The sequence below is a fragment of the Moschus berezovskii genome, chromosome 2, assembly GCF_049115385.1.
Source record: "Moschus berezovskii isolate FMDL1 chromosome 2, NW_MosBer_1.0, whole genome shotgun sequence".
Taxonomy (NCBI): domain Eukaryota; kingdom Metazoa; phylum Chordata; class Mammalia; order Artiodactyla; family Moschidae; genus Moschus; species Moschus berezovskii.
The window spans coordinates 894,190-920,889 of NC_142461.1; the positions used below are offsets into that span (position 1 = coordinate 894,190).

At 54.7% G+C, this 26,700-nt stretch overlaps 1 protein-coding gene across 2 annotated transcripts in view; it reads right to left on the reverse strand.

The window, feature by feature from the left end:
* PADI2 (peptidyl arginine deiminase 2) overlaps positions 1-26,700 on the reverse strand; it is a 55,975-nt gene that overhangs the window by 18,164 nt on the left and 11,111 nt on the right. For both annotated transcript variants that reach the window (XM_088842914.1, XM_088842916.1), the window contains exons 2-7: positions 21,140-21,323; positions 20,007-20,079; positions 12,645-12,706; positions 7,024-7,141; positions 6,164-6,289; positions 570-748 (exon numbers count right to left, since the gene is read on the reverse strand). In XM_088842914.1, coding sequence (XP_088699040.1) covers positions 570-748; positions 6,164-6,289; positions 7,024-7,141; positions 12,645-12,706; positions 20,007-20,079; positions 21,140-21,323 — 742 coding nt within the window. The remainder of the gene's footprint in view (positions 1-569; positions 749-6,163; positions 6,290-7,023; positions 7,142-12,644; positions 12,707-20,006; positions 20,080-21,139; positions 21,324-26,700) is intronic.

A 26,700-nucleotide genomic window follows, 5' to 3' on the forward strand; every position in this document is an offset into this window, starting at 1 on the left:
GACCTACACCCGTCCTGGACAGGGATGGGGGCTTCCCAGGTGGCTCAGCGGTAGAGAACCATCTGCCAATGCAGGAGACGCAAGTCGGATCCCTGGGTCAGGAAGATCCCCTGGAGAAGGAAATGGTAACCCAATCCAGATATTCTTTCCTGGGAGAGCCCATGGACAGAGGAGTCTGGCTCCTCAACTAACATCTGATCTCATTGCATCGAAGTTTTCTTCCTGAAGTCAGCTCACATGATAATCGAGCCAGACTCGGCCTTCCTGTTTTTGCTCTGGGCACCTTGCTACAGTCCACAGGGTCGCAAATAGCCAGACACAACTGAGTGACTGAACACACACACACTCACTCACTCACTCACTCACTCACTCCAGGGAGCAGGCAGACCTGGGGACAGACATGACACCAGAGAAACACCTGAAGAGCATCCTGGGGAGGAGGTACAGTGAGGAGGACGCCCAGGGCGGAGCTCGGAGGACCCTGGCAGATGTGTGCGGGTGGTGGGAGCATTTAGATCTCCAGACCTGGACTTCCTCCAAGGGGAGCCCCTCCCGGCGGAGGCCCTCACCTCGGCCATGTACTCCAGCAGGCTGACGTGGATGGAGACCAGGCCCGAGAAGCCCTCGTCGGGGAAACGCAGGCCTTCCACGAAGAACAGCAGCTCCGCAGAGCCGCCTGTGTACTTGACCACGTGGTAGAGCTTCCGCCGGCCCAGAATGTGGACGTAACGCTGGCCGAAAAAAGGGTCTGGGGGAAGAAGGACCCAGGTCAGGCCCTGCTCCCCCAGCCGCCCGTGGGGCAGGCTCACTGATGGGGGTGCAACACAGAGCCCCTGTCCTCTAGACACAGGAAAAGCACAGCGGCAAATGCCACCGGAAGGACCACGGCCTGGTCATCGTCCCGGCCCTGCTGGACCCTAGCCCTGAGACCCCAAACCAGACACTCTCCCTGGCTTCCAGCTTCCTCGGCTATAAAGTGAGTGAGCTCTCCCCAGGAAGGAGACACGAAGCGAGAGAAGCTGAGGACTGGTCAGCCAGTGGTGGCGAAGAAGGAAATTACTGTCCCCATTTTACAGAGGAGGAAACTGAGTCCCAGAAGAGAAAATGGCTTGTCTGGCATCATATAGCCAGTACGTCGCTGAGCTGGGACTCAAATCCCTAATTCTGAACCCCAACCTCTCCTCCCCTTTATATAAAGAAAACACCCACTGTGCCCTCAATTCCCCTCCGTACAGTGGAAGCTGTATCAGCATGTGGGTCTCTTGCTGTGCATTTTTTTCCTGGTTGCACATGTTTGTGGCTGGGAGGAAAGGCCAGTTTCTCCCGCACTCCTAGGCCACTGAAATCTGGCTTCGCGCAGCTCTGTTCCCTCTGCTTAGAAGGCTTGTCTCCTTCAGGCCTTGATGTGTCGCTTCTGGGAACTGCGCCCAGATCCCCCAGAGGCCAAGCCAGGGGCTCTGTCTGCAGCGTCTGCACCCCCGTCCTTCCCCATCCTTCCCTGTCCCAGCCATTAAATGAACATGATCTCAGTGTTCAGCTCTTGGCCCCCAGAGCCTGTCACCTGCATGATGGCTGAGACAGGCCCGGCCCGGCCCAGCGCAGGTTGTGCTTGATAAACATCTACCGAATGCACTAGCGCTCCCATGTCACTCCCAATGGGAGAACTTTCAGGCCAATTCAGAGCGCATATACTGAGTCACTGCTCTCTGACCACGTGGGCAAGGACCTCTGGGGGAGACAGAGAGGGTCAGGAAGTGGCCCCTCGCAAGGCTCAGCTGCTGATAAGACGGCACAGATGAGGGAAGCGCCACAGTAGAGGTCTGCGGTCATCGAGGGAGCCGAGGGGTTACTGGGAGGCAGAGGAAGGGAGTGGGGTGGGAGGCGTTTGAGCCGAGAAAGGCAGCCTTTGAGATGCCCCTGGAGGTGGCAGAGGTGGGCACAGCGAGGAGACGCAATACTTGCATTGCCAAAAGCATGGAGGCAGGACCCTATGCAGTTCCAGGAGAAGTTTCTTTATGCCCTGCAGAGCTGGAAGGGCAGAGTCAGGCTCAGCTTAGTACTGTCGTCAACAACAAAGGGAACGATTAATGAGCAGGCACCCAAGGGCTACAACATGTAACTAGAACAGCATGGATAGAGCGCTTGATTAAAACTCACAAAATGAACAGAGCTCAGTTCATCCTGAGCCTGGGCTCAGGATGGTGCCTTACATAGGACAAGGCGCTCAATTAGATCTTGGTTATAAATACATCTCTCTGAGGGCGGGTTACCTTAGTGGTTATGACTTCTAGAGTCCAAGAGATGCAGGTTCAAGCCTCTTTGGCTTTCAAGCTGCAAAACCCCAGGGAATTCACTTAACCTTCCTGAGCCTCAGTTTATTCATCTGTTAAATGGGAGACAGTAACACTTATGCCACAAGGGGCTTGCAAGATAAAACCAGGAACTGAGGTAAGCTTGGTAACCAAGAGTAATGACTGGTCACACAGCTGGGACCTGCTGGTATTACTGTTATGAGAACCTGTGAATGTATCGGCAGACGCTTTACCGAAAACTCATGACCTTCTCGTTGGATGGTTTAGGAACAGAAGGCAAAGAAAAAATGCCTCACCTCCCTTTCTGTAGGTGGGCCCAAGAAATGAGGAGCCAGACCGAGACGCTGCGTGCCCCACGGGGTCTGTCGCAGCTCAGTGCAGAAGCCGACGCCCTTCCCGTGCAGAAAAGACACGCGCCCTGTGTCCCAGCCACCGAGCAGCTGCAGATGGCTCTGCATCATTAAAGAAAATTCTCCCCCGGGGACCCAGGGCCTCCCATGACCACGTGTCCCAGGCTGCACTTGAACTGATGCTGGGAAAGCAATCTCAGGCCACGAAGCTGACTTGTCTTTCCAGAAAGCTCTGGAACTTTCCCCCGGCTCAGAGCAGCTAGGTGGGATGTGTGTGCATGTGGGCTCCCCCTGGGCCTGGTAGGTGGGGCTCTGGCAGGGGAGCTGGGCGGGATACAAGGACGCGTTTTGGCCCATCTGTGTGTAGTCTTTTCTGTCTGTGGCCCACAGTATCTCGGGCCAGCTCCGGGCAGATCGATCACTCGGAACAATCAGCCGCTGTCCCCGGAGCCTCCTTCCCCTGTCTCCCATCCCCAGCTGGACGCAGGCCTGCCTCCGCGTGGCCAGCTCCCTGGGCAGGAACCAACAATGCCCCTGTATGGTGCGGCCCACGTGCCTCGCCCCGCCAGCCACCCTGACCGCTCCTTAGCCCCAGGCTGGCACGTGGCAATACCCTTCCGGTGAGCGTGGAGTCATTCCACCTCCCAAGGAGACTCATTGATAGTGTGATCGACGGTCCTGGTGTGCCCGAGATCGAGGGGCTTTTCAGAATGAGGGATTTTTAGTGCAAAACCCGGGAAAGTCCTGGGCAGACTGGGACAAGCTGGTCACTGCAGCCCTGTAGAGAGAGGTCAGGTGCTGACCTCTGAGATCCGAGGGCAGAATCGAGGCTGGGGTACACACTCCTGGGTCTTCCTAACAGCACGGGGGACGCCTGTCCACGTCAGTGACTGTAACTAATGGTCACAGTAACAGCCCCCTGAAAGCAGCAAGTGCCATCTACGGGCAGCGGTCCACGGACCAGCGACTGAGCGCTGACATGCTTCTCCTTTGGTCTCTGTCACCAGGGGGACAGTCAGGCCTCTGCTTAGCTACGAGTGACACCCCACACGAGGCACCCAAGGCCTGGCCTGCTGAGGAGACTTGCCCACACCTGGGATCTGAACCCCCTGGGCTCCAGAATGGCCTCTCAGGGTCCCTGAGCGCCCAGCCCAGCCCCCGGCCCTTGGAGGACACAAGGGACACATGACATTGGTGTAACAGCACACAGCCTTATCTGCGATATGCTTGGAGTTTGACAGAGACCTCGAGATGTCGCACGAGATGAAGAAAAGGAAACCGTGCCACTGACGAATCCCTCTCAGCCCGCTCGCTGGCGCCGAGTGCTCACCCGGGGCTTCGGTTCTGGGGGAGACAGGCCCTCCTGGGCTCATCGCGGCGTCAGTGAGGCCGTGCCCCACCACGGGATGGCAGCCCAGATGACACAGCTTGGGGAGGGCGCGGCAAAGCGCTCCCAGCGGCGGCTCCTGTCTGCTCAGGGTCCAGCTTGGAAGGCCGAGCAGGGAACGGAGGTAATCATGAGCTAGACCTCAGCCTACCGCCACCCTCAGAAAGACCTCCAGGTCACGGCCAGGGGCCACCGGGAGCAGCAGAGTCACAGTGTGACCTCAGCCCACCGCCACCCTCAGAAAGACCTCCAGGTCATGGCCAGGGGCCACCGGGAGCAGCAGAGTCACAGTGTGACCTCAGCCCACCGCCACCCTCAGAAAGACCTCCAGGTCATGGCCAGGGGCCACCGGGAGCAGCAGAGTCACAGTGTGACCTCGGGGGCCGCCCATACGCCCGCCGCCTGGCCAGCAGCCCCACCCGCTGAGGCAACCTGGCCTGGATGGGGTAAACAGCAACAGCTTGGGCCTCCTGGGGCAGTGGAGCCGGCCTGACTGGGGGCCTTCCAGCCCGCGGCGGTCACTGCCCGATCCCGGGGCGGATCAGCAGGAGGACGGGCTTCAGGTGGCAGCTGTCCACTATGGTCCTGGCAGAACCCCTCCTGGAGGTGAGGGCCTGGGGCCACTGGGACCTGCCCCAGTTCTGAGTGGGCCTGCTCCGTGAGGTGGGTTCCAGAGCCAGGAGACCCTAGGCTCCCGGAGGGACAGGCATGCAGGGCAGCTCCACCCTGCACCATGGCAAATCGCAAAGCCAACTATTTTGCTGAGAGAGCTTTTCAACACATAAATCAGAGCTTGACAGCCACTTGCTTAAAAGCCTCTAATGGCTTTCTGCTGCACTTAGAGTCAATCCAAGCCCTCTCTCTGCCCTGGCGCCTGCCCAGGTCGCTGACCTTGACTCCAACACATCCCTAGCTGCGGTCTGCTGTCTGCTCCCCTAGTGCTCCAAACCGGTTCCCTCTGCCTGCAACACTCTTCCCTCAGCTCAGGAATGGCTGGTTCTTTCTCATTGTTGGGAGACCTGGGCTCCATCCCTGGGTTGTGAAGATCCCCTGGAGGAGGGCATGGTAAACCACTCCAGGATTCTTGCCTGGGAAATCCCCATGGATGGAGGAGTCTGGCGGGCTGCAGTCCATAGGGTTGTAGAGAGCTGGACACTACTGAGTGACCGAGCACTCAGCACTTCTCATGGCTGAGTTTGGGTCTCGGCTCAGACGGCGCCCACTTGGAGAGGCCCCCAACCCTCTAGGCCAGCGGCTCCTGCCTCCACCTGCTGCCCCTACTACTTGCTCTGTGTCCTGGCCTCGTCACGCTCCCCGTGATGCCTCCCTCAGACTGTCCCCTCCCTGAGGGCAGGGTGCTGACCCAGGGATTCTGGTGCTGACACCAGCATGGCATGGAGGGGCTGAACACCCCATCACAAAAGGAGTGAGACAGAGCAGGCAGCGGCGGCGTTAGCCCCTCGCAGAAGCACGTTCCCCACACAGGGGGCCCGGATGCCCTGTCCTTGGCAAGACGAGCAAAGGGTCTACTCCTTGAGGGCTCTTTCAAAGTCGGGGTGGGGGGACTTCCCTGGTGGCCCAGTGGCTGAGACTCCACGCTCCCACTGCAGGGGGCCTGGGATCGATCCCTGGTCAGGGAACCAGAGCCCACGTGAGCCCACGTGCCGCAACTAACGATCCCCCACGCCGCAGTGAAGACCTGGCGTGTCAAAAAAAAAAAAAAATGTCGGGGGCAGTTTTTCATTTTCAGAAAGTCTGAGATGAGCAGAAACACCTGGCCGGGGAGAGGGTGGGTCTCTGCCTCAGGCGTCACAAAGGTGACATCTGGGAAGGATGATGCAGGAAGCCCTTCCTGCCCCGGCTCACGCCGCGTGCCTCCAGGCCCCATGACTGTCACCGTTGACTCCTTGAGGGCGGAGAGGCTGCGCCCTTGGGGCCCTGACTTCACAGGGCCGGGGTGACCCTGGCTGATGGCTGGTCCACTACCCAGAGGCCAGTCCTGGGCCTCTCCAGCCACCTACTCCGTGATGACTAAGGGGGCCCTGGGGAGCCTTAGAGGGTGAAGTGCGCTCCCCAGGGGCAGGAGCCGCTGGAGGGCGGGCTGGGTCACTCACTCTCCACGTAGAACACGCCCACTTTGTCTGAGTCCGACATGGAGATGTGGAGGACGATCTCGTAGCCAGCAGGGAGATGCTCCGGGCCTTTGGTCCGCAGGATCATCTGGGACATGTCCTTCAGGTCTGGGGGCGGAGGCAAGAGGAGGGTGGGACTGAGAGGGCCGCTCGGGGGTGTGGGGGGCCTGGCTGAAGGTACTCGGGAGGCACAGACTTCCAGTTATCATCCTTGATGTGAGAACAACACGACTAACCTCACAAACACCACTGCATGTCTCACGTGAAGGTCGTTAAGAGAGGCAATCCTAAGAGGTCTCCTCTCAAGAATTTTTTCTCTATTTCTTTAGTTGTGTGCCTATATGAGATGATGCATGTTTACTAAACTTCTTGTGATACTCACTTCATGATGTCTGGGATCAAATCACTGTGCTGTGTGCCTTAAACCTACCTAGTGCTATACGTCAATCACATCTCAGTTAAACAAGAACGAAGGAGAACTGTGGCTGGAATGGTGGCCTGTTACTTTCATAAGCAGGACAAAGCAAACCCCAAACGCATATATTATGGAAACTACAGAAAAGCATAAAAACTAGTTGCTATCTCCAATACCACAGATGACCTCCCGTAACAGTTTTGGAACATCCTTCTGCTCCGTTCTTAACGTATGTGCAGCTTTGTAAAAAGCGTGGTTCTGATGCAACTGAACGGTATTGACAGCTTCGCCATCTGTTCTTAGCAAGAGTGGATACCTGAGTCCAAACCTCAGGAGAGCCAAGGTCACACCCACCTCCCGCTTTGCCCAAGACTTGGCATGAATGTCCCCACTGCCCCTCCCAGCCCCGAGTGCAGACCCCGCGCACCTTCCTTGCTGTAGACCTTCTCATCACTGCAGTCCTCCTTGGGTAACCAGGGTGTGTCTCGGTCACAGTTCACCAGCAGGATGGCCCCCTGGCCCTCAGGGCCCCAGGTCCAGGATGCCTGTGTCAGCAAGGAGAGAGCTCAGTGCTGTTTTCTCTACTTCTGCAGATGTTCCCAACCTCAGCGCAGACCCCACAGGACACTGGGGAGACAGCCCGGGGTGAGACTCAAGAGCAGCCACGGGGGCAGCTGTGACCTGGCAAACATGAGTCCTACGTCTGATGGCTGGAGAGAGGCAGGGTTAGCACCAAAGGCAGGTTCAGGGCGGGATCGGACAGCGGCAGAGAGACAGATACAGAAGGCTGACTCAGGCATTATGAGCCTCACATCCGGTGTGCCAGTGCCTGGAGTGGGGCGGGGGAGGCAGGGTAAGACAGCCAGAGAAATGGACAGGCAGACATTTTACAACAGGCTCTAAGCACCCAGAGGGAAGGCAACACAGCCCTGACTGCAGACCATACTACAAAGCTACAGTAATCAAAGCGGTGTGGTGAGGGCACAAAGACAGACACACAGGTGAACGGAACAGAACAGAGAGCCGGAAATGAAGTCACACTCACACGGGCCGTCAGTGCACAACAAGGGGGGCGAGACTATACCCCAGGGAAATGACAGCTTCTTCAACAGATAGTGTTGGGCAAACCTGGACAGCTAGCTCCATGCAAAAGAATCAAACAGGGCTTCTTTCTCACAAAGACCATACACAACAATAAATTTAGAATAAAGACTTAATGTCAGCTCTGAAACCACAGAACTTCTAGAAGGAAACACAAGCAGTGTGCCCTTTGACATCAGTCTTAGTAACAGTGTTTGGATCTATCTCCTCAGGCGAGTGCAACAGAAGCAAAAGCAAACAAACAGGATCACATCGAACTAAAAAGCTTGTGCTCAACAAAGGAAACTATCAACAAAATAAAAGAGCTGCTTACTGAATAGGAGAAGACATTTGTAACAGATAAATCTGATCAGGGCTTAATACCCAAAATATACAAAGAACGCACACAACTCAAGGTCAAAAAACAACCTGGTTTTAAAAATGGACAGCGAAGCTGAACAGACCTTCTTTCCAAAGAAGACATACAAAGGGCCGACAGATGCATGAAAAGATGCTCAACATCTCCATTCACCAGGGAAATGCAAATCAAAACCATGACGAAGTGCCTCACACCTGTCAGAGAGGCTATCACAAAACAAGACAACAAATAATAAACGCTGGCGAGGATGTGGAAAAAAGGGAGCCCTTGTGCACTGTTGGTAGGAATATAAATCGGTGCAGTTACTATGGAAAAAAGCATGGAGATTCCTCCAAAGAATTAAAAATAGAACTTCCATATGATCCAGAAATTCCCCTCTTGGGTCTTTATCTGAAGAAAATAAAACACAGATTAGAAAAGATACGTGTACTCCTATGTTATTGCATTGTTATTTACAGTAGCCAAGACATGGGAGGAATTTAAGTGCCTATCAGTAATGAATGGATGATGAAGCTGCAGTATAGATACACAGTGGAATAGTACTCAGCTACAAAAAAAAGAAATCTTGCCATTTGCAACAGCATGGATGAATCCTAGTGAAATAATTCAGAGAGACAAATACTGCTATATATGATAAATGAAAGCTGTGAAGAGAGTAAACCTTAAGTGTTTTCATCAGAAGGAAAACTTTCTTTTTTCTATTTCTAAAGAAGGAGGAGAAGGGGGGCAACAGAGGATGAGATGGTTGGATGGCCTCATCCACACAATGGACATGAGTTTGGGGAAATGCCAGGAGTTGGTGAAGTATGGGGAAGCCTGGTGTGCGGCAGTCCACGGGGTTGCAAAGAGTCAGACACGACTGAGTGGCTGAGCAACAACAATTCTGTATCTATATGAGATGATGGATTTACACTGAACTGAGTGCGGTGACCATTTCCTGACGTGTGTGAGTTCGCTCACTGGGCTGTGTGCCCCAGACCACTGAAGCCACACGCCACAACTACTGCGCCTGCGTGCTCTGGGCTCGCGAGCCACAACTACTGCGCCTGCGTGCTCTGCGCTCGCGAGCCACAACTACTGCGCCCATGCGCCACGACCACAGTCCATGCGCTGAAACGAAAGAGCCCACACGATGTAACGGCGATCCCGAGCGCTGCGACTAGGACTCGACGCGGCCTAAGTAAATAAATAAAGCCGTTCTGCTGTGTACCTTAACACACACACTGACGCACGTCAGTTATATCTCAATAACACTGGAGGGAAACAGAGGCACCCAGAGGGCTCAGGGCTCTTGGGAGAACGGACGCCCGGCCATTTTCAAACTCACTCTGCGTGCTCCAAGGGGGGCCTGTAAGGCGATCCCTTTTCAAGACTGCGGCCAGAGCGATATTAGGACAAGCTCCAACCGGATCGCGTTGCTTCCCTGCTTCACGCCTTGTCAGGGGCCCCCTGTTGACTGGGGATGAAGTTGCCCGCCCTCACCGCAGGCTGTGGGGCCCGTGAGACCCGCCCACCTTGGCCTCTCTTTCCATCTGCCTCCCCCTCGCTGACTGCCTCCTGGCTCCCAGAGACTCCAAGTTGGGGCCTTCTGCGCTGCTCCCTCTGCCTGGAAAGCGGTCCTGTCTTGCTTCACCTGGCCAACTCCACCCCTCCTTCCGGTCACAGAGCATAACCACTCCTTCCTCCTGGAAGCCTCTCTGATATTCCAGACCAAAGCAGCTTTCCCTGGGTTCACACTTACGACACTGTACGCATTCCTTCTGGGGCGGACTCAGGACAACTGTGCTGAAACCGCCGCCAGAGTCACTCTTGATTTACCGTGCCCCCCGACCCCTCTTGGGCTACAGGCGCCCTGATGGCAGGGGCTGCCTGTCTCTCCTGCTCTGGGCATCCCCCAGGCCTGACCCAGTCCTGAAAGATGAGAGATGCTGAAAAAATATTTATGGGATGAATCAAACCAACAACGAGGCACCTCACACTGGTTAGAACGGCCATCGTTAAAAAGTCTGCAAATAACAAATGCTGGAGAGGGTGTGGATAAAAGGGAACTGTTGGTGGGAGTGTAAACTGATGCAGCCACTCTGGAGAAAAGAACGGAGGCTCCTTAAATAACTAAAAATAGAGTTGCTGCATGATCCAGCAATCCCACACCTGCAGATATTCCCAGACAAAACCATAATTTGAAAAGATATATGCTCCGCCACGTTCACAGCAGCACTAGTCACAGTTGCCAAGACATGGAAACAACCCACACATCCATCAACCACGAATGGATAAAGAGGGTGTGGGGTATGACGCAGCTGCTAAACAGAATGACACACGCTGTTGACAGCAACGTGGTGACTTAGAAAGTGTCACACGAAGGGAAGTAAGTCAGAAAGAGAAGGACAAACAGCAGTGGCACCATTTACATGTGGAATCTGAAATACGACACAGATGAACACATCTACAGAAGAAAAACAGACCCCCAGACACAGAGAGCAGACTTGTGGTTGCCGAGGTGGTGGGGAGGGAAGGACCAGGAGTCTGGGATCTGCGGACGTAAACTAGTATATACAGGATGGCTAAACAACAAGGTCCGACTGTTTAGCACAGGGAGCTGTATTCACATCCTGTGATAAGCCGTAACGGAAAAGAACATGAAAAAGAATTTATAGGTAGATCTGGTTACTTTGCGGTGTCGCAAAAGTTAACACAACACTGTAAATCAACCATACTTCAATAAAGTTAAAAAATATTTATGAGATGAATGAAGAACACATTGAACTGCACTGGCCCAGATGAAGGAAGTCAGGGCAAGGCCAGGCCCACAGGGGCTGGGTGACCCCCCAGCTCCTCGGGGGAAGCAGGACGCCTCGGGGCCGCCCTGGGGCCTGCCGTCGTGTGGCTGCAGACACTGAACACAGATCTGTGGGGCTGACTTGGTGTCAGGAAGGCAGGGCTGGGCGGACGCCTCCTCCCAACCAGGAACCTTGGGGAGCGGGCTCTCCTACAGCCCTGAGGAACCTCCAGAGGTGCGTGGAGAGTTTGGAGCTGGCTGCCAGGCCCCAGGGTTCTCACTGGGCTGTATTTACTGATTTTAAAGTATCCATCTCTATATAATTTAAACCAGGATACAGGTTGTTATTATAAAAGTAGTGTATGCCCATGGCAAACAGCTAAGTGCTCTAGAAGAGCAGAAAATGGAAAACAGAAGCCCCAAGGTGCACAGAGCAAACCAGTGGAACTTAAAAATGGGGTTGAGATTCCCACGACCATATATGAACTAGACAGCCAGCGGGGGGAGTTGCTGTGTGACTCAGGGAGCTCAACCAGGGCCAGAGGGGTGGGCTGGGCTGGGAGGAGCGGGGAGGGAGGTTCAAGGCGGGGGATACATCTGTGCCTGTGGCTGACTCATGTTGATGCATGGCAGAGGCCAACACATTACTGTAAAGCCATTCTCCTTCAATTAAAAACAAAACAGATCGGGGCTGAGGACGATGACCTGGAGAGCACGTTGCTGTCTGCACGAGTTAAAAACACACCCTAACCGCACCAGGGACGGTGGACCCTCGCCGGCTGCCGTCTATGGGGTCGCACAGAGTCAGACACGACTGAAGCGACTTGGCAGCAGCAGCAGCAGCAACCGCACCGCACTTTTCGCAAGAATCACAAGAACGGAAACGACACTTGGAAATCAGTCAAGGGGCCCTTCGCAGGGGACGGAACGGGAGAGGAGTGTCGGGTCGAGGAGAACGAGCGAACGAGCAAGTGAGTGGACGGCGGATGGACAATGTGCTCAGTCGTGCTCGGCTCTGTGCGACCCCGTGACTGCAGCCCGCCAGGCTCCTCTGTCCACGGGATTCTCCAGGCAAGAACACTGGAGTGGGTGGCCATACCCTCCTCCAGGGGATCTTCCTGACCCAGGGATTGAAGCCAGGTCCCCCCCACTGCAGGCGGGTTCTTTACCATCTTTGCAACCCCGTGACTGCAGCCCGCCAGGCTCCTCTCTTCATGGGACTCTGCAGCAAGAACACTGGAATGGGTTGCCATACCCTCCTCCAGGGGATCTTCCCAACCCAGGGATCGAAGCCGGGTCCCCCCCCCCCCCCCGCCACTGCAGGCGGGTTCTTTACCATCTGAGCCACCGGGAAAGCCCGGATGAACAAAAAATGAATAAACAAAGCTAGGAAGAGGGTGTGTGTGTATCGTTAGAGAGGACACGCCTTGAACTGGGAATGATTATTGCAATCTTCTGCTCCCGATGGCCAAAAAAAACACAAAATGGCAAAATAAGAGCAAATGCTTTGGCAGCACTTCCTCTGTGGCAGGACATTCATCCTTTACACCAACTGCATGAACTGGGTGTCCCCACCTTCTGAAGGAGCCACTGAGACTTGGGGATCAGCTCCGTGGCTGTCCCTCTAAGGAGCTTGCTCCTCGGTGGGCTCTGTCAATGGTGTGTGTGTGTCTGGGAACTTGTCTTCTCATCTGTAAAGTGAGAGTTGTCAGAGTTTGCAGGGAGGACCGTGGTGGCCTGCAGGCCCCAGCCTGGGTCTCTGGCCCCGGAAGCCCCCCATTCAGGGCCACCTGCCCTGGGAGTTAGGTACCTTTCTTGGGTTGTTCTTCTCCACCACGCCATCACGGTCTGCATCCACATCCAGGGAGATCTCTGCAGACAGACACGTGGGTGAGCTGCTGAGCTGGCAGGAGGAGGGCCTACGGGGTTAGGGTACAGCTCACCTGAGGGAAGAGCTGTGTTGAGGTCCCCTTAGCCAACCCCCTGCCTCAACACCCCATTGCTGGATGGAGACACGAGCAGACACCACGCAGACCGCAAAACTCACGAAGGTGCTGTTAGGTGGGTCTGGGGTCTCCCGCCCCCTTGCTGCTCCTCTACATCTCTGGGTGCGGGGTGGGATGAGCCACACCGGACAGATCTGGGAGTTCAGCTGAGACAACCAAAAGGTCTCCAGATATCGCCAAAGGTCCCCTGGGGGCAACAGGGCCCCCTGAATTAGAGACCAAGAGGGCGAGGCAGGGGAATTGTTGGGAAGGTGGTGGGAGCGACACGCAGAGTGAGGCGAGCTGGGTCGATCGAGGATGGTCCGGGTCAAGGACGGTCCGGGTCAAGGACGGCCCGTGGGCTTGGCCTCAGGCTGAGCTCAACTTGGACGGAGGTCGGAGCTGGATGAGAACGACTAGGTTCCTGGTCGGTCCGTTGGCAGCCGAGCTGTCTCCCTGGAGGGGCAGGCGTGCCTCCTCTCTCTCCTAAATCAGGGATTATACGGAGGGCCTCCCTTTGCCCATAGCCCAGTTCCCTCCTCACCCTGAATGTGGCTTTTCCAGGTCTGGAAGGAGGTGAAAAAGGGTTCTAAGGGCACTGAGTCCTTGGGAGAGGGAGGCAGTGTCCCCGCTTCTGCAGCCCCATGTTAGGTGCTGTAGGGAATAATTATATAAACTCCTCCCATCGATCCCATTCACACAGCAAATCACTGCTAAGCATCGACTGTGCTCCAGGCCCCACACCTGGGGATCGGGGCGGGCAGTCGGGCTGGAGTGCCTGCTTTCAAGGAGCCCCCAGTCTTATACGTGTGTGCTTAGCTGCTCAGCGGTATGCGACTCTGTGACTCCCTGCACCGTAGCCCGCCAAACTCCTCTGTCTATGGAATTCTCCAGGAAAGAATACTGGAGTGGGGTTGCCATTCCCTTCTCCAGGGGATGTTCCTGGCCCAGGGATCGAACCCGGATCTCCCGCATTGACAGGTAGACTCTACCGTCTGAGCGACCAGGGGAAGTCCTATGAGATAAATACGATTGTTCCCACTTTACAGGTGAGCAGACTCAGACTTGGAGATGTCACTTGTCAGCAAACCGGGCTGACGCGGGGTAAGACTTCTGGGAGAAAGTGGAGAAGGTAGCCCCACCAGCTTCCGTTAGAGGCGGAAGGCTGAGAGGGAAGACCGGGACTGCTGCTGCTCCGACAGTCACGGACCTTCCGGTGGGGCCTCCCCAGGGAGCGCTGCTGTTTGGGGAGGCCGCCTTCCTGAGGCTTCTCCCAGGGGACCTGCTGCAGACCCAGCCTCCTCCAGGAATCACTCTTAGATTTTCAAGATAACAGTCTCTCCTGGGTGTACAGTTCTTTGTGGACAGGAGAGCACGTCCCATGGGTGTTTTCCCTTCAGTCACCACCCTCCCAGCCATCCTGCCATAAATAGGAGGAAGCGACGTAGCCAGCAGGGCAGTGACCGTGAAGACCCCAGATGGTGCAGAGCCAGGGGTTGCACTCGGGTCTCGGACTCCAGACCCCTGCCCTTGGCTGTTTCCCCCACAGTCTCAGGCTGACCTCTGCCCTGGGTTGTTTCCAAAACCAAAGCCCGCCTTTCAAAACCCAGGACTCACTCCTCTAGAGGTCGTTCCCAGAGGAGAGGCCAACTCCCCACCCTGGCGACCCTATGGCTTTGGTCCCTAGGCAGCAAGGTGCCACCACATCACGGCTCCTGTGGTCCATGAAAGCAGTGGTCACAGGAGAGAAATCAGGAGCGTTTCCCTGTACTTCATTGTGAACTTTTCGTTATTATGGGCCGCACCATGTGGCTTGCGAGCTCTTAGTTCCCTGACCAGGGACAGAACCCGTGGTGAGTGCCAAGCCCTAACCACCAGAATGCCAGGGAATTCCCCATTATGAATTTCTTACATTAAATTTTTGTTATCAATGTAATATTTGCACAAGCGGAAAAATAAATAAATAAAAAAGAGCACCAAACAGCTTCTAAAAACCCAGGGGTTCTTTGCCTAGCCTGTCTCCTCCTCACCTGAGGCAAGCTCTGTAATACCGAATAATAAGCCTACTATATTTTTCTCCGTCTATTCAACTGGGACAAATTTCACTGACTTCCCATAAAATCACATAATCAGGCTCCCTTATCATCCAACTCCTGACTTCCCATGGTGCTTGACACCTTCTCTCTTGTGACTCTTGACAAAACTTCATGGTCAGTTGGAACGGCCTCCTCACCCCGCCGCCGTCCCTCGGAAACTCCCCCAAGTTACAAGCCATTCCTCAAGGACTTCTCCCCTTCAAAGCTTCCCTCAAGGTCCAGTTTAACTGGATTCCTATGGGATGCTCCTGAGGGGATGGGAGCAGGCTTGCGGGCCCGCCCAGGCCTCTGCCTCCTAGAGCAGCTCTGTCTTCCCTGGGGAGGGGGAGGCGACATCTGTTTCAGGGCCTCCGGGCTCCAGACATTTCCCGGAGGCTCCAAATCCTGCCTCAGCTCCCCAGAATAGCCCCAAGGTGTCAGGTGGCGCCCAGGGTGTGGGGCAGATTAACTGGAAATGTCACCAGGACTGCGCTCAAGGCAGCCTGCCCCGGGAATCAAGACACCGGCCTCGGCTTCCGCACGAGCGCTTTGGCGGCTGCCAGCCCCTGGATGGTGGTGGGGCGCCTGGCCTTCCTGCCTGACGGGGCAGCTTGGGGACTCCCTGACAGTCACCGAGGGCGTTTATCCTGGGTCTGGGAGGGGATGCAAGGAACGATGGCCTTCGGTTGATGTGAAAAATCCTCTAGGGTCCTGTCCATGTGCCACTCCATTTGCAGGACCTCGGCAGAGGGTGAGGCTATGCCTCTCTCCACCATCCTCCCCTTGAACCCCCTTAACAGCGAGGACATTGCGAATCAGCCCTACCCAGGGGCTCGGAGTCTCTCCGGGATCAATGAGCTCGAAACTCACTTTATAGCCACGAAAAAGTGAGGTCCAGGGAAGTCCCTGGTGGTCCAGTGCTTAGGACTCTGTGCTTTCACGGCCAAAGGTTTGATCCATGGTTGGGGAACTAAAGCCTCACAAGCCAAGTGGCACAGTTCCCCCTCGCAAAAAAAAGTGAGGTCTAGAGAGGGAGGGCATATCAGGTTTTTGGCGAGACTGGGGCCGAGCACCACAGCCTGATTTGACTGCGGGCATCGTGAGTTTCTTCTTGATGCCAGGAAGAAGGCTGAGACACAATAAGACTCTGCAGCTTCGCACAGGCAGAGAGGAAACGGGCTGCCCCACCATGAGAGGGACCCCGCCCGGAGAGGGAGGGACAAAGCAAAGGGCAGGGCCCGAGCACCTGAACCCTGCCAGGCCTGGGGAGGCCCCGTCCCACCGAGTCCCTATAAGCACTGGGCAAGCGTACACTGGAGACCCATTTTACAGCTGAGGAAACTGAGGCGCAGCAGAATGGTGGTCATAATGTGGCTGGAGGCGGGAGAGCCAGAACTTAGACCTACTGTATTTCTGTCCACTCTGCGGCCAGGGCTCTTTCTACCCAGTGCAGACTCAGGACAGAAGTAGGGTGAGATGGACACTAATACATCCCTGGGGGACAGTCCCACCATCCTGGGTCATTCAAGGCATTCTTGCCTCTGAGCCGCCACCCCCAAATGATCCCTTATGCCGTGGGGCTCCTGGGGGCAGATCCCTGAGGGAAGACAAGACCCAGATGGGTCAGACAGACCAGTGGGTGGGTCCCAAGGGAAACCTAGTTTTCACCAGGCTCCCTGGTGAAACATAAGTTCAGTGGGGTGAGTTTTTCATAAAGCTTTACTTCTGCAATGTGAATGACTGTCTTCTGTTTTGAGATTATGCCCTGCCTACTATTTAGGTGCTAACATGTTAACACGATGGTGATAATTGATGGTAAATTGCTTTATTTATGTCTTTTTTTTTTTGGCCAACCTTCAGAATTGTTAGGTTTACTAATTTGGTGGGGAGGGAAGGGGACATTTTACTGACCCATGGAGCCTAAATATCTGGAACTTGTGGCAGTTAAAGAAATGACTCTTCAGTGAGGGCGTCAGCCAGCAGGAAGGACGAGCCTGGGCCTTCATCACGTTTCCGGCATCGCCCGCCCAGCCTCAGCCCTGTGGCGCCCTCACTTGCCTCATGGCTGTTGTTTAGTCGCTGAGTCGGGTCTGACTCTGTGACCCCATGGACTGTAGACGGCCAGCCTCTGTCCATGGGTTTCCCAGGCAAGCATACTGGAATGGGTTGCCATTTCCTCCTCCAGGAGATCTTCCCAAAAACCCATGGACCCAACCCATGTTGCCTGCATCGGCAGGCGGATTCTCCACCCCCGAAGGACCAGGGAAGCCATGCCTGCCTCCTGACACTGTCACTGCGCCATCAGTCCTGGGCCCGCGGTGGCCTCCTCACGGTGTTTCTACACAATCAGTCCTGGGCCCGCGCCGGCCTCCTCACGGTGTTTCTACACTGTTCATCCTGGGCCCACACCCGCCTCCTCACAGTGTTTCTACACTGTTCATCCTGGGCCCGCGCCCGCCTCCTCACAGTGTTTCTACACTGTTCATCCTGGGCCCACACCAGCCTCCTCACGGTGTTTCTACCCTGTTCATCCTGGGCCCACACCCGCCTCCTCACAGTGTTTCTACACTGTTCATCCTGGGCCCACACCAGCCTCCTCACGGTGTTTCTACACTGTTCATCCTGGGCCCACACCCGCCTCCTCACGGTGTTTCTACACTGTTCATCCTGGGCCCAGGCCCGCCTCCTCACGGTGTTTCTACACTGTTCATCCTGGGCCCGCGCCTGCCTCCTCACAGTGTTTCTACACTGTTCATCCTGGGCCCACACCCGCCTCCTCACAGTGTTTCTACACTGTTCATCCTGGGCCCACACCAGCCTCCTCACGGTGTTTCTACACTGTTCATCCTGGGCCCACACCCGCCTCCTCACAGTGTTTCTACACAATCAGTCCTGGGCCCACACCAGCCTCCTCACAATGTTCCTACACAATCAGTCCTGGGCCCGCGCCTACACTGTCCATCCTGGGCCCACACCAGCCTCCTCACAGTGTTTCTACACTGTCCATCCTGGTCCCGCGCCCGCCTCCTCACAGTGTTTCTACACTGTCCATCCTGGGCCCGCGCCCGCCTCCTCACGGTGTCACTACACCGTCAGTCCTGGGCCCGCGCCAGCCTCCTCATGGTGTCACTACACCGTCAGTCCTGGGCCCACTCCAGCCTCCTCACAGTGTTTCTACACTGTCCATCCTGGGCCCGCGCCCGCCTCCTCACGGTGTCACTACACCGTCAGTCCTGGGCCCACGCTGGCCTCCTCACGGTGTCACTACACTGTCAGTCCTGGGCCCATGCTGGCCTCCTCACGGTGTCACTACACTGTCAGTCCTGGGCCCACGCCCGCCTCCTCACGGTGTCACTACACCGCCCGTCCTGGGCCCGCGCCGTCCTCCTCACAGTGTCACTACACAATCAGTCCTGGCCCGCGCCTACACCGTCCATCCTGGGCCCGCACCCGCCTCCTCACGGTGTTTCTACACTGTCCATCCTGCGCCCGCGCCCGCCTCCTCACGGTGTCACTACACCGCCCGTCCTGGGCCCGCACCAGCCTCCTCACGGTGTTTCTACACCGTCAATCCTGGGCCCGCGCCCGCCTCCTCACGGTGTCACTACATCGTCAGTCCTGGGCCCGCACCGGCCTCCTCACGGTGTCACTGCGCCGCCTGTCCAGGGCCCGCTGTGTTTGGTGGTAGCCTCGTCAGTGGCATCATCAGCCCCCTGGGAGCTCCCTCCTCTGCTAGGCTCGGGGCTGCTGCCCTTCCCGCTAACATCATCAAGTGTCCTCGCCTCTGTGGGTTGAGTTTCCTAGGGACGGTCACCTGAGACAGCCTGGGGCACCGTGTACCCGTGAGGCGCACACATGCCAGCCCTCAGCGGCAGCGCTGGAAGCTTCAGTTCGTCTCCGGAGGCCCCTCCCCTGCTGAGGAGCCCTGAGGACCAGCCCCCGAGACCAGGCACCCTCCCTCAGTGCAGAAAGAGGGGCAGGTGACCGGCAGTCAAGCCCGTTTGGGAATCAGCTCAGAAGTGGGAAAGCAATGCCATCGAGCCTGTCTGAGGCTAAAAGCACAGGGTTGGAGAAGGAAGGGCTGGCTTTGGAACTAGTTTGGTGGGGGGAATTCTGAGACCCCCCACCCGGGGAGAATATGACATAATTAGAACCGCCGGGTGTCCCATAGACCGCTTTCTGGTGTGTGGCCCCAGGCAAACCTTGGTTTTCTCATCTGTAAAATGGGGCCTATAATAGCATGTGCTCTTAGAGCAGATGTGAGAATAGACTGAGCTCATCATAGCTAGCCACCTAGCGCTGGAGCCTGGCACACTGCAAGTGCTCAGTAAACGCCAGCTCAGCGCCAAAGTCCTGGGCACAGAGCAGCTGTTCAGCAAATATTTTTACCGCCCTCAGGACATAGCTGACTGTCAGGAACACGTAGCTTACCTTCCCCTGACCTGTCGCCACTCTGTCAATGTTAAACTAAGGACCACTGAAATGTCCCCCGGCTTGAACATTATAGGAGCTAAACTGAAAGGACAAGTAATACCTTCACTGCAGAAGACTCCAGGGAGTGAAGCCCCGGAACCTTGCATCCCAGGCGCCCTGGCATCCAGGGGAGGGGAGTGCTGTGCAAATGGGAAGAACCCGCAAAGGAATGAGCCTGAACTCTAGACCCAACCGGCACTGTGTTGCTGTGTGACTTTGCACCAGGTCCCTAGCCTCTCTGGGCCTCAGTGTCCTTGAAGGGCCAGGACGAGGTGGGTTAAGGACCCAGGCTGCATCTTCGCACCCTGAGGGCTGGGTCTGGGGAAGGCAGGGGTGTAGCTGGGGCTGGGAAGGACAGTGCAGCCTTCGTAGACAGGCCATTCCCCTCTCGACAAACGAGCTCTTCTCCGGGCTGCAGGGCAGAGACGGGGGAGGAGCAGCCTTGGCTCTTTCTCCCCACAGTCCACAGAGGAGGACCAGAACATGCCTCCCCCCCGCAGCACCTCCCAGGCTTGCATTATTAGAGGAAGCTCCGAGTGCCAGGCCGGCAGCACTGAGAACAGCCCAGGCTCCTGGGAAGGGCAGCAATGCCAGCTCCTGGGGAACAAAGGCACCCAGGCCGGAGCCACGCAGACTCACCGATGGCCGTGAGGAAGAGCCCAGCCTGGTCCACGGGCGTGATCCCCTCCTCCTCATAGTAGCTGACGGTGACCTTGACGGGGATGGGGCACACGGGAGGGAGAGAACAGAGGTCACAGGTCACAGGCAGGAAGACCTGCAGGGAGCACCTCACAGTCTGTCAAGCCGATCCGCTCTAACCAGCTGAACCCTCTCTTCCAGGAAGTACTCCTGGCTTGGTGGGCTGTTTCTCTCAGAATATCCAACTAGACAGGGGGCTCCCCTCTTTCAGAGAGCATCCAGGGTGTCGTCTGCTACTTGCCCCCCGGTGCATCTTGCTGCTGGTCCCCACTTCTACCTGGGTGTGTATCTAGCTCCCACTAGGCAGCGATGGGGCTTAGGCTGTTCTCACTGGACAATGCCCAGTGCCATCACTGACATGGGACACATGTGACGTTCATGCTAATAATTAGAGAACCCAGGGAGGAAAGGGTCTGGTCTCGGCTCTACCTCTTGGGCATGGGCGCCCAGCATCCCATCTGATACACGATGAGACCAAGGACGCTCATGGCTGTCGCTTCCAGTAGTCTGAGAGTCTGTACTAGAGCCCCGTGACGCTAACCTGCCATGAATTCATCCTTCTGTGACTTTAGCCATGAGCTGAGTGTTTACTGAGCACTTAAAAGTGTCTAGTTTGAACTGATATGGGCTACAGGTGTGAAAAGCATAGAAGATTTAGACTCGGCGTGGAAAAAACCTTGGTCTTGTTTTTTATATTGATGTCACGTTGAAATGACAGTATCTGGATATATGGAGTTAAGTAAAAAATATCATCAAACTTAAATCCGTCTGTTTCTTTCTGCCCTTTTATTTACTTGCTTATTGGCCATGTCACCCAGTATAGGGAAACCTTATTAACAGTCCCCTGACCAGGGATCGTGCCCATGAGCCCTGCAGAGACTGTATGGAGTCCTAATCACTGGACCACCGGGGAGGTCTCTCCTTTTGCTCTTTTAATGTGGTCGTTAGAAAACTGAAACCAACATGTGTGGCCCATACTCGGCTTCCCCAGGCCGCGCGGATCTGGCCCGTCCTGATACCGGCGTGGCCCCCGGCCCCCAGGCCCGTGCAGGAGCGCGCCCCACCCACGGTACCTTGTCGCTGCTGGCCTCGGGGCTCGCCTGGCTCATGGTGAGCCGCAGTGTGGTGCTGGGTGACAGGGGCCAGCGCTGCTTGCCGTTGGTGGCCACCTCCTCGGCCTGCCCGTCGCGCACCACCTCCACCTGCACGCGCTCCGAGTGCTTCAGGCTGAAGGTCTGGGCCCCCGCAGGGGCCGCGCTGCAGGGAGAGAGGAGGCTGCGTCACAGGGACCCCTGGGCAGGCGGGACGGGGGCCTTCAGGAGGAGGCCCCTGGAGGGGGCAAGGCTGCAAGGCTCCCCAGGCTGCCGGGTCTCCCAGAGGATTCAGCTGTACGGTAATCACCCGGTAGTGAAGAAGGCACTGGCTAAAAATACAGATTCCTTCAGTGTGGGAGGGATAAATGAGGAGGCTGAGATGAACTGATACCGACTACTGTACATAGAACAGAGAAACAACAAGGGCCTACTGAGGAGCACAGGGAACAATAATAACCTGTAACAGAGATCCAGCATCCGCGGGGTCATGGAGAAAGCAAGAGAGCTCCAGAAAAACATCCATTTCTGCTTCACTGACTACGCCAAAGCCTCTGACTGTGTGGATCACAATAAACTGTGGAACATTCTGAAAGAGATGGGAATAGCAGACCTCCTGACCTGCCTCTTGAGAAACCTGGATGCAGGACAGGAAGCAACAGTTAGAACTGGACATGGAACAACAGACTGGTTCCAAATAGGAAAAGGAGTACGTCAAGGTTGTATATTGTCACCCTGCTTATTTAACTCATATGCAGAGTACATCATGAGGAACGCTGGGCTGGAAGAAGCACAAGCTGGAATCAAGATTGCCGGGGGAAATATCAATAACCTCAGATATGCAGATGACACCACCCTTATGGCAGAAAGTAAAGAAGAACCAAAAAGCCTCATGATGAAAGTGAAAGAGGAGAGTGAAAAAGTTGGCTTAAAGCTCAACATTCAGAAAACAAAGATCATGGTATCTGGTCCCATTACTTCATGGGAAATAGATGGGGAAACAGTGGAAACAGTGTCAGACCTTATTTTGGGGGGCTCCAAAATCACTGCAGATGGTGATTGCAGCCATGAAATTAAAAGAGGCTTACTCCTTGGAAGGAAAGTTATGACCAACCTAGATAGCATATTGAAAAGCAGAGTCATTACTTTGTCAACAAAGGTCCATCTAGTCAAGGCTATGGTTTTTCCCGTGGTCATGTATGGATGTGAGAGTTGGACTATCAAGAAAGCTGAATGCCGAAGAATTGATGCTTTTGAACTCTGGTGTCAGAGAAGACTCTTGAGAGTCCCTTGGACTGCAAGGAGATCCAACCAGTCCATCCTAAAGGAGATCAGTCCTGAATAGTCATTGCAGGGACTGATGCTAAAGCTGAAACTCAAATACTTTGGCCACCTGATGCGAAGAGCTGACTCATTTGAAAAGACCCTGATGCTGGGAAAGATTGAGAGCAGGAGGAGAAGGGGACGACAGAGGATGAGATGGTTGGATGGCATCATCAACTCAATGGACATGGGTATGGGTGAACTCCAGGAGTTGGTGATGGACAGGGAGGCTTAGTGTGCTGCGGTTCATGGGGTCGCAAAGAATCGGACACGACTGAGCTACTGAACTGAATGGAAAAGAATCTGAAAAAGAGTATATGTGCTTATGGCTTCCCAGGTGGTGCCAGTGGTAAAGAGCCCACCTTCCAATGCAGGAGACATGGATTCGACCCCTGACCTGGGAGGATCCCACGTGCCAAGGAGCACGTAAGGCCGTGCACAACTGCTGAGCCTGGGCTCCAGAACCGGAAGCCAAACTACTGAGCCCTCACGCCCAGAGCCCATGCCCTACGACAGGAGCAGCACTGCAGTGAGAAGCCCGTGCACCTCGGTGAAGAGTGGCCCCCACTCGCACAGCTAGAGAAGAGCCCAGCAGAAATGAAGACCCATCACAGCCAAAAATAAATAACTTAAGAGAAACATACAGATTCCCTGGGCTAGTCTTGCACCCACTGATTCAGAATGCTCCAGGTTGGGGCCTGGGGAATCTGCTTTTTTTTTTTTTAATTAGTAGGCTTTGTCTTTAAAGAAGTATTAGGTTTACAGAACAGTTGATTGGATAGTATAGAGAGTTCCCATATACCCCTTCTCCTCTGTGGAGCTTCCCATATTATGAATATCTTGCATTTGTGTGGTACATTCGTTGTAATTAATGAAGCAATATTGATGTATTATTATTAACTAGAGTCCCTTTAGCAGCAGCAGCAGCATAGTTTACCCTGTATTGCAGTCTTACGAGCTTTGTCAAATGTACAGTATCAAGTATACACGTTTATAGTACCGTACAAAATAGTTTCTCCACCTTAAAAATCCCCTGTGCTCCACCTAGTCATCCCTCCCGGGGATCTTAATTCTTAACAAGATTCCTTGTATTTCTGATGGGCAACCAGCTTGGAAGCCAGCTGCTACTGGAAGGGTGGGGTTCTGAGGCTCAGACAGAGGACTGAGTTTGCAGCCAAGATGGTGCTGGGCCTAGAACTCTGTCTCCCAAGGCCTGTTCAGTGTCTGAGCTGGAGACCAGGGGAGCTTGGCTGCCAGTGAGGAGGCAGGCTTCCAGGGGATGGGTTTGCACAGAGACGGAGCCGTGAACTAGGAGCTTAATGGACAGGGGCGGGCTGGCTCTTCACAGATTCCTCCTTTCTGCCCCAGCTTTCATGGCTTGGAATTCTCCTCTTCGAGGGTCATGCCTTGGGGTTCTGGAGGAGTTTTTTACTGAAAGGGAAATAGTCTTAGAATTCTTGAGAAGCCATCAAGATTTCAGGGCGGGAAAATAACTGGTTTGAGCTGGTTGCTGTGGACTAGACGTTTGCGTCTTCCCAAATTCAGACATTGACGTCCTGACCCCCAATGTGATTGTCGTTGAACATTAGATGAAGTCACGAGAGTAATTCTAAGTGATAGGGTTTGTCTCCTCGTAAGAAGAGGCAGAGAGAGTACGGTCTCCCCCGCGGGCACCAAGGAGGGGCCGTGTGAGCCCACAGCCGGAAGGCCCTGGGCGCAGAGCAGGGTGACAGCCTTCACCAGGGCCCAACCAGGCTGGTGCTCTGATCTCAGACTGCAGTCTACGGACCTGGGAGAGATAAACATTTGTTTCTAAGCCACTGGGCCCGTGGTGTTTTATTTCGGCAGCTCAAGCAGATTAAGACTCCAACTTACAGGGTGAGAACAGGAAGGACTGGGAGACAGAGGAAGGCACCCAGGGCTGAGGGTTCTGCTAAATCTCCAGCCCACAGTCTGAAGGTTCCCAAAAGCTCAAGAGGGCTCAGAGGGATTTAAGCGGATTCTCGTGGGGTTAGGACTAAGATATAGGTGCGAGTGTCTGCCTCCAAGGCACAGCTGCTATCTCGAAGACCTGGTGCTCTTGGGCTCCCAGAGTTCCCCACTATGAGCGGGCATCAGAATCACCAACGGGTGCCGTTTAAACCTTTGCTTTCTTTAACGGCTACAGACTTGTGGGTGCCATTCTCAGAGAGTCCGGCTGGCATAACAGAAATGCGCCTGGGGCAGTGGCCAGGGATGAACGAGAGCTTTAGAACAGTGGTCCTCAGAGTTCAGGAGCAGCAGCTGCAGCAGCAGAACCATTACCTGGAGTGTTTGTCAAAACACAGATTGTCTGGCCCCTTCTCAGCATTTCAGATTCTGGTTTTCAAAGAGGCAGAGGAACCAGAGATCAAATTGCCAGCATTCACTGGATCATGGAGAAATCAAGGAATTTCCAGAAAAACATCTACATCTGCCTCATTGACTACACAAAAGCCTTTAACTGCATGGATCACAATAAACTGTGGAAAATTCTTGAAGAGATGGGAATTCCAGCCCATCCTATCTGTCTCCTGAGAAACCTGTATGCAGGTCAAGAAGCAACAGTTAGAACTGGAACAACAGATTGGTTCAAAATTGGGAGAAAAGCCTGTATACTGTCACTCTGCATATTTAACTTATATGCAGAGTACATCATGCAAAATGCTGGACTGGATGAAGCACAAGCTGGAATCAAGATTACAGGGAGAAATATCAACAACCTCAGATATGCAGATGACACCACCCTAATTGCAAAAAGTGAAGAGGAACTAAAGAGCCTCTTGATGAGGGTGAAAGAGGAGAGTGAAAAGGCTGGCTTAAAACTCAACACTCAAAAAACGAAGATCATGGCATCCTGTTCCATCACTTCATGGCAAATAGAAGAAGAAAAAGTGGATGACAGGACAGATTTTATTTTCTTGGGCTCCAAAATCACTGTGGACAGTGACTGCAGCCATGAAATTCAAAGATGCTTGCTTCTGGGAAGGAAAGCTATGACGAACGTAGACAGCATATTAAAAAGCAGAGATATCACTTTGCTAACAAAAGTCTGTCTAGTCAAAGCTGTGGTTTTTCCAGTAGTCATGTATGGATGTGAGAGCTGGACCATAAAGAAAGCTGAGTGCTGAAGCATTGATGCTTTGAACTGTGGTGTTGGAGAAGACTCTTGAGAGTCCCTAGGACTGCAAGGAGATCAAACCAGTCAATCTTAAGGGAAATCAACCCTGAATATTCATTGAAAGGACTGATGCTGAAGCTGAAATTCCAGCACTTTAGCCACCTGATGCGAAGAGGTGACTAATTGAAAAAGACCCTGATGCTGGGAAAGATTGAGGGCAAAAGGAGAAGAGGGCAGCAGAGGATGAGATGGTTGGATAGTAGGACTGACTCAATGGAATTTGAGCAAATTCTGGGAGATAGCAGAGGACAGAGAAGCCTGGCGTGCTGCAGTCCAGGAGATCGCAAGGACTGGGACACAACTTAGTAACTGAACAACAAGGCCTGAAGTGGGGCCTGAGAACATGCATTTCTACCATGTTTCTAGAAACTGTTGGTACTGCTGGTCCACGGACCACAGTTCGAGAACCACCAGAGCAATGTACTCTGGCACTTAGAGTCCTGGGACAGGATGGCCAAGGCCGCGAGTGTGAGTTTGCAGAGACCACCAGGCAGGGCCTCGCTGATCCAGGCCACAGACTCTGAGAGTTACTGCTGAAGACGACTGTGTTCCCGGGCACTGTCAGGAGAGAGTAGGCAAGGGTTGGGCAGCCCCATGCCCAGGGCTGGAAAAGGAGACTGTAAAAAAGTTTCAGAGTCACTCTGTTTCTTGTCTGTCTTCTTCCAAACCACTCAGCCCCTCACGGGGACACTTGGCTGTGGTCTGCTGTGGCACAGAGTCTGAGCAGAAGGCAGAAACCCTGGCTTGGGGGGATATGCGCCAAAAATCTGGGTTCAACCCCAGTTTCGCAACTGACGTGCTGAGGGGGACTTGAGTGTGTCCCTTGCACCTTCTGAGCGTCCACTTGTCAACCCATAAGATGAAGGATGACCATCCATCCCTCCTGTCCCACAGGCCTTGTCTTTCACTCCTCGGGGTGGGGTGTGTCTCCTGTTGCCACGGGATGTCTGTCTCCTCTGGATTGTAAGACCCTGAGGGCAAGGTCTGCGCTCCTCCAGAGCCTAGCACAGGGCTAAGCACA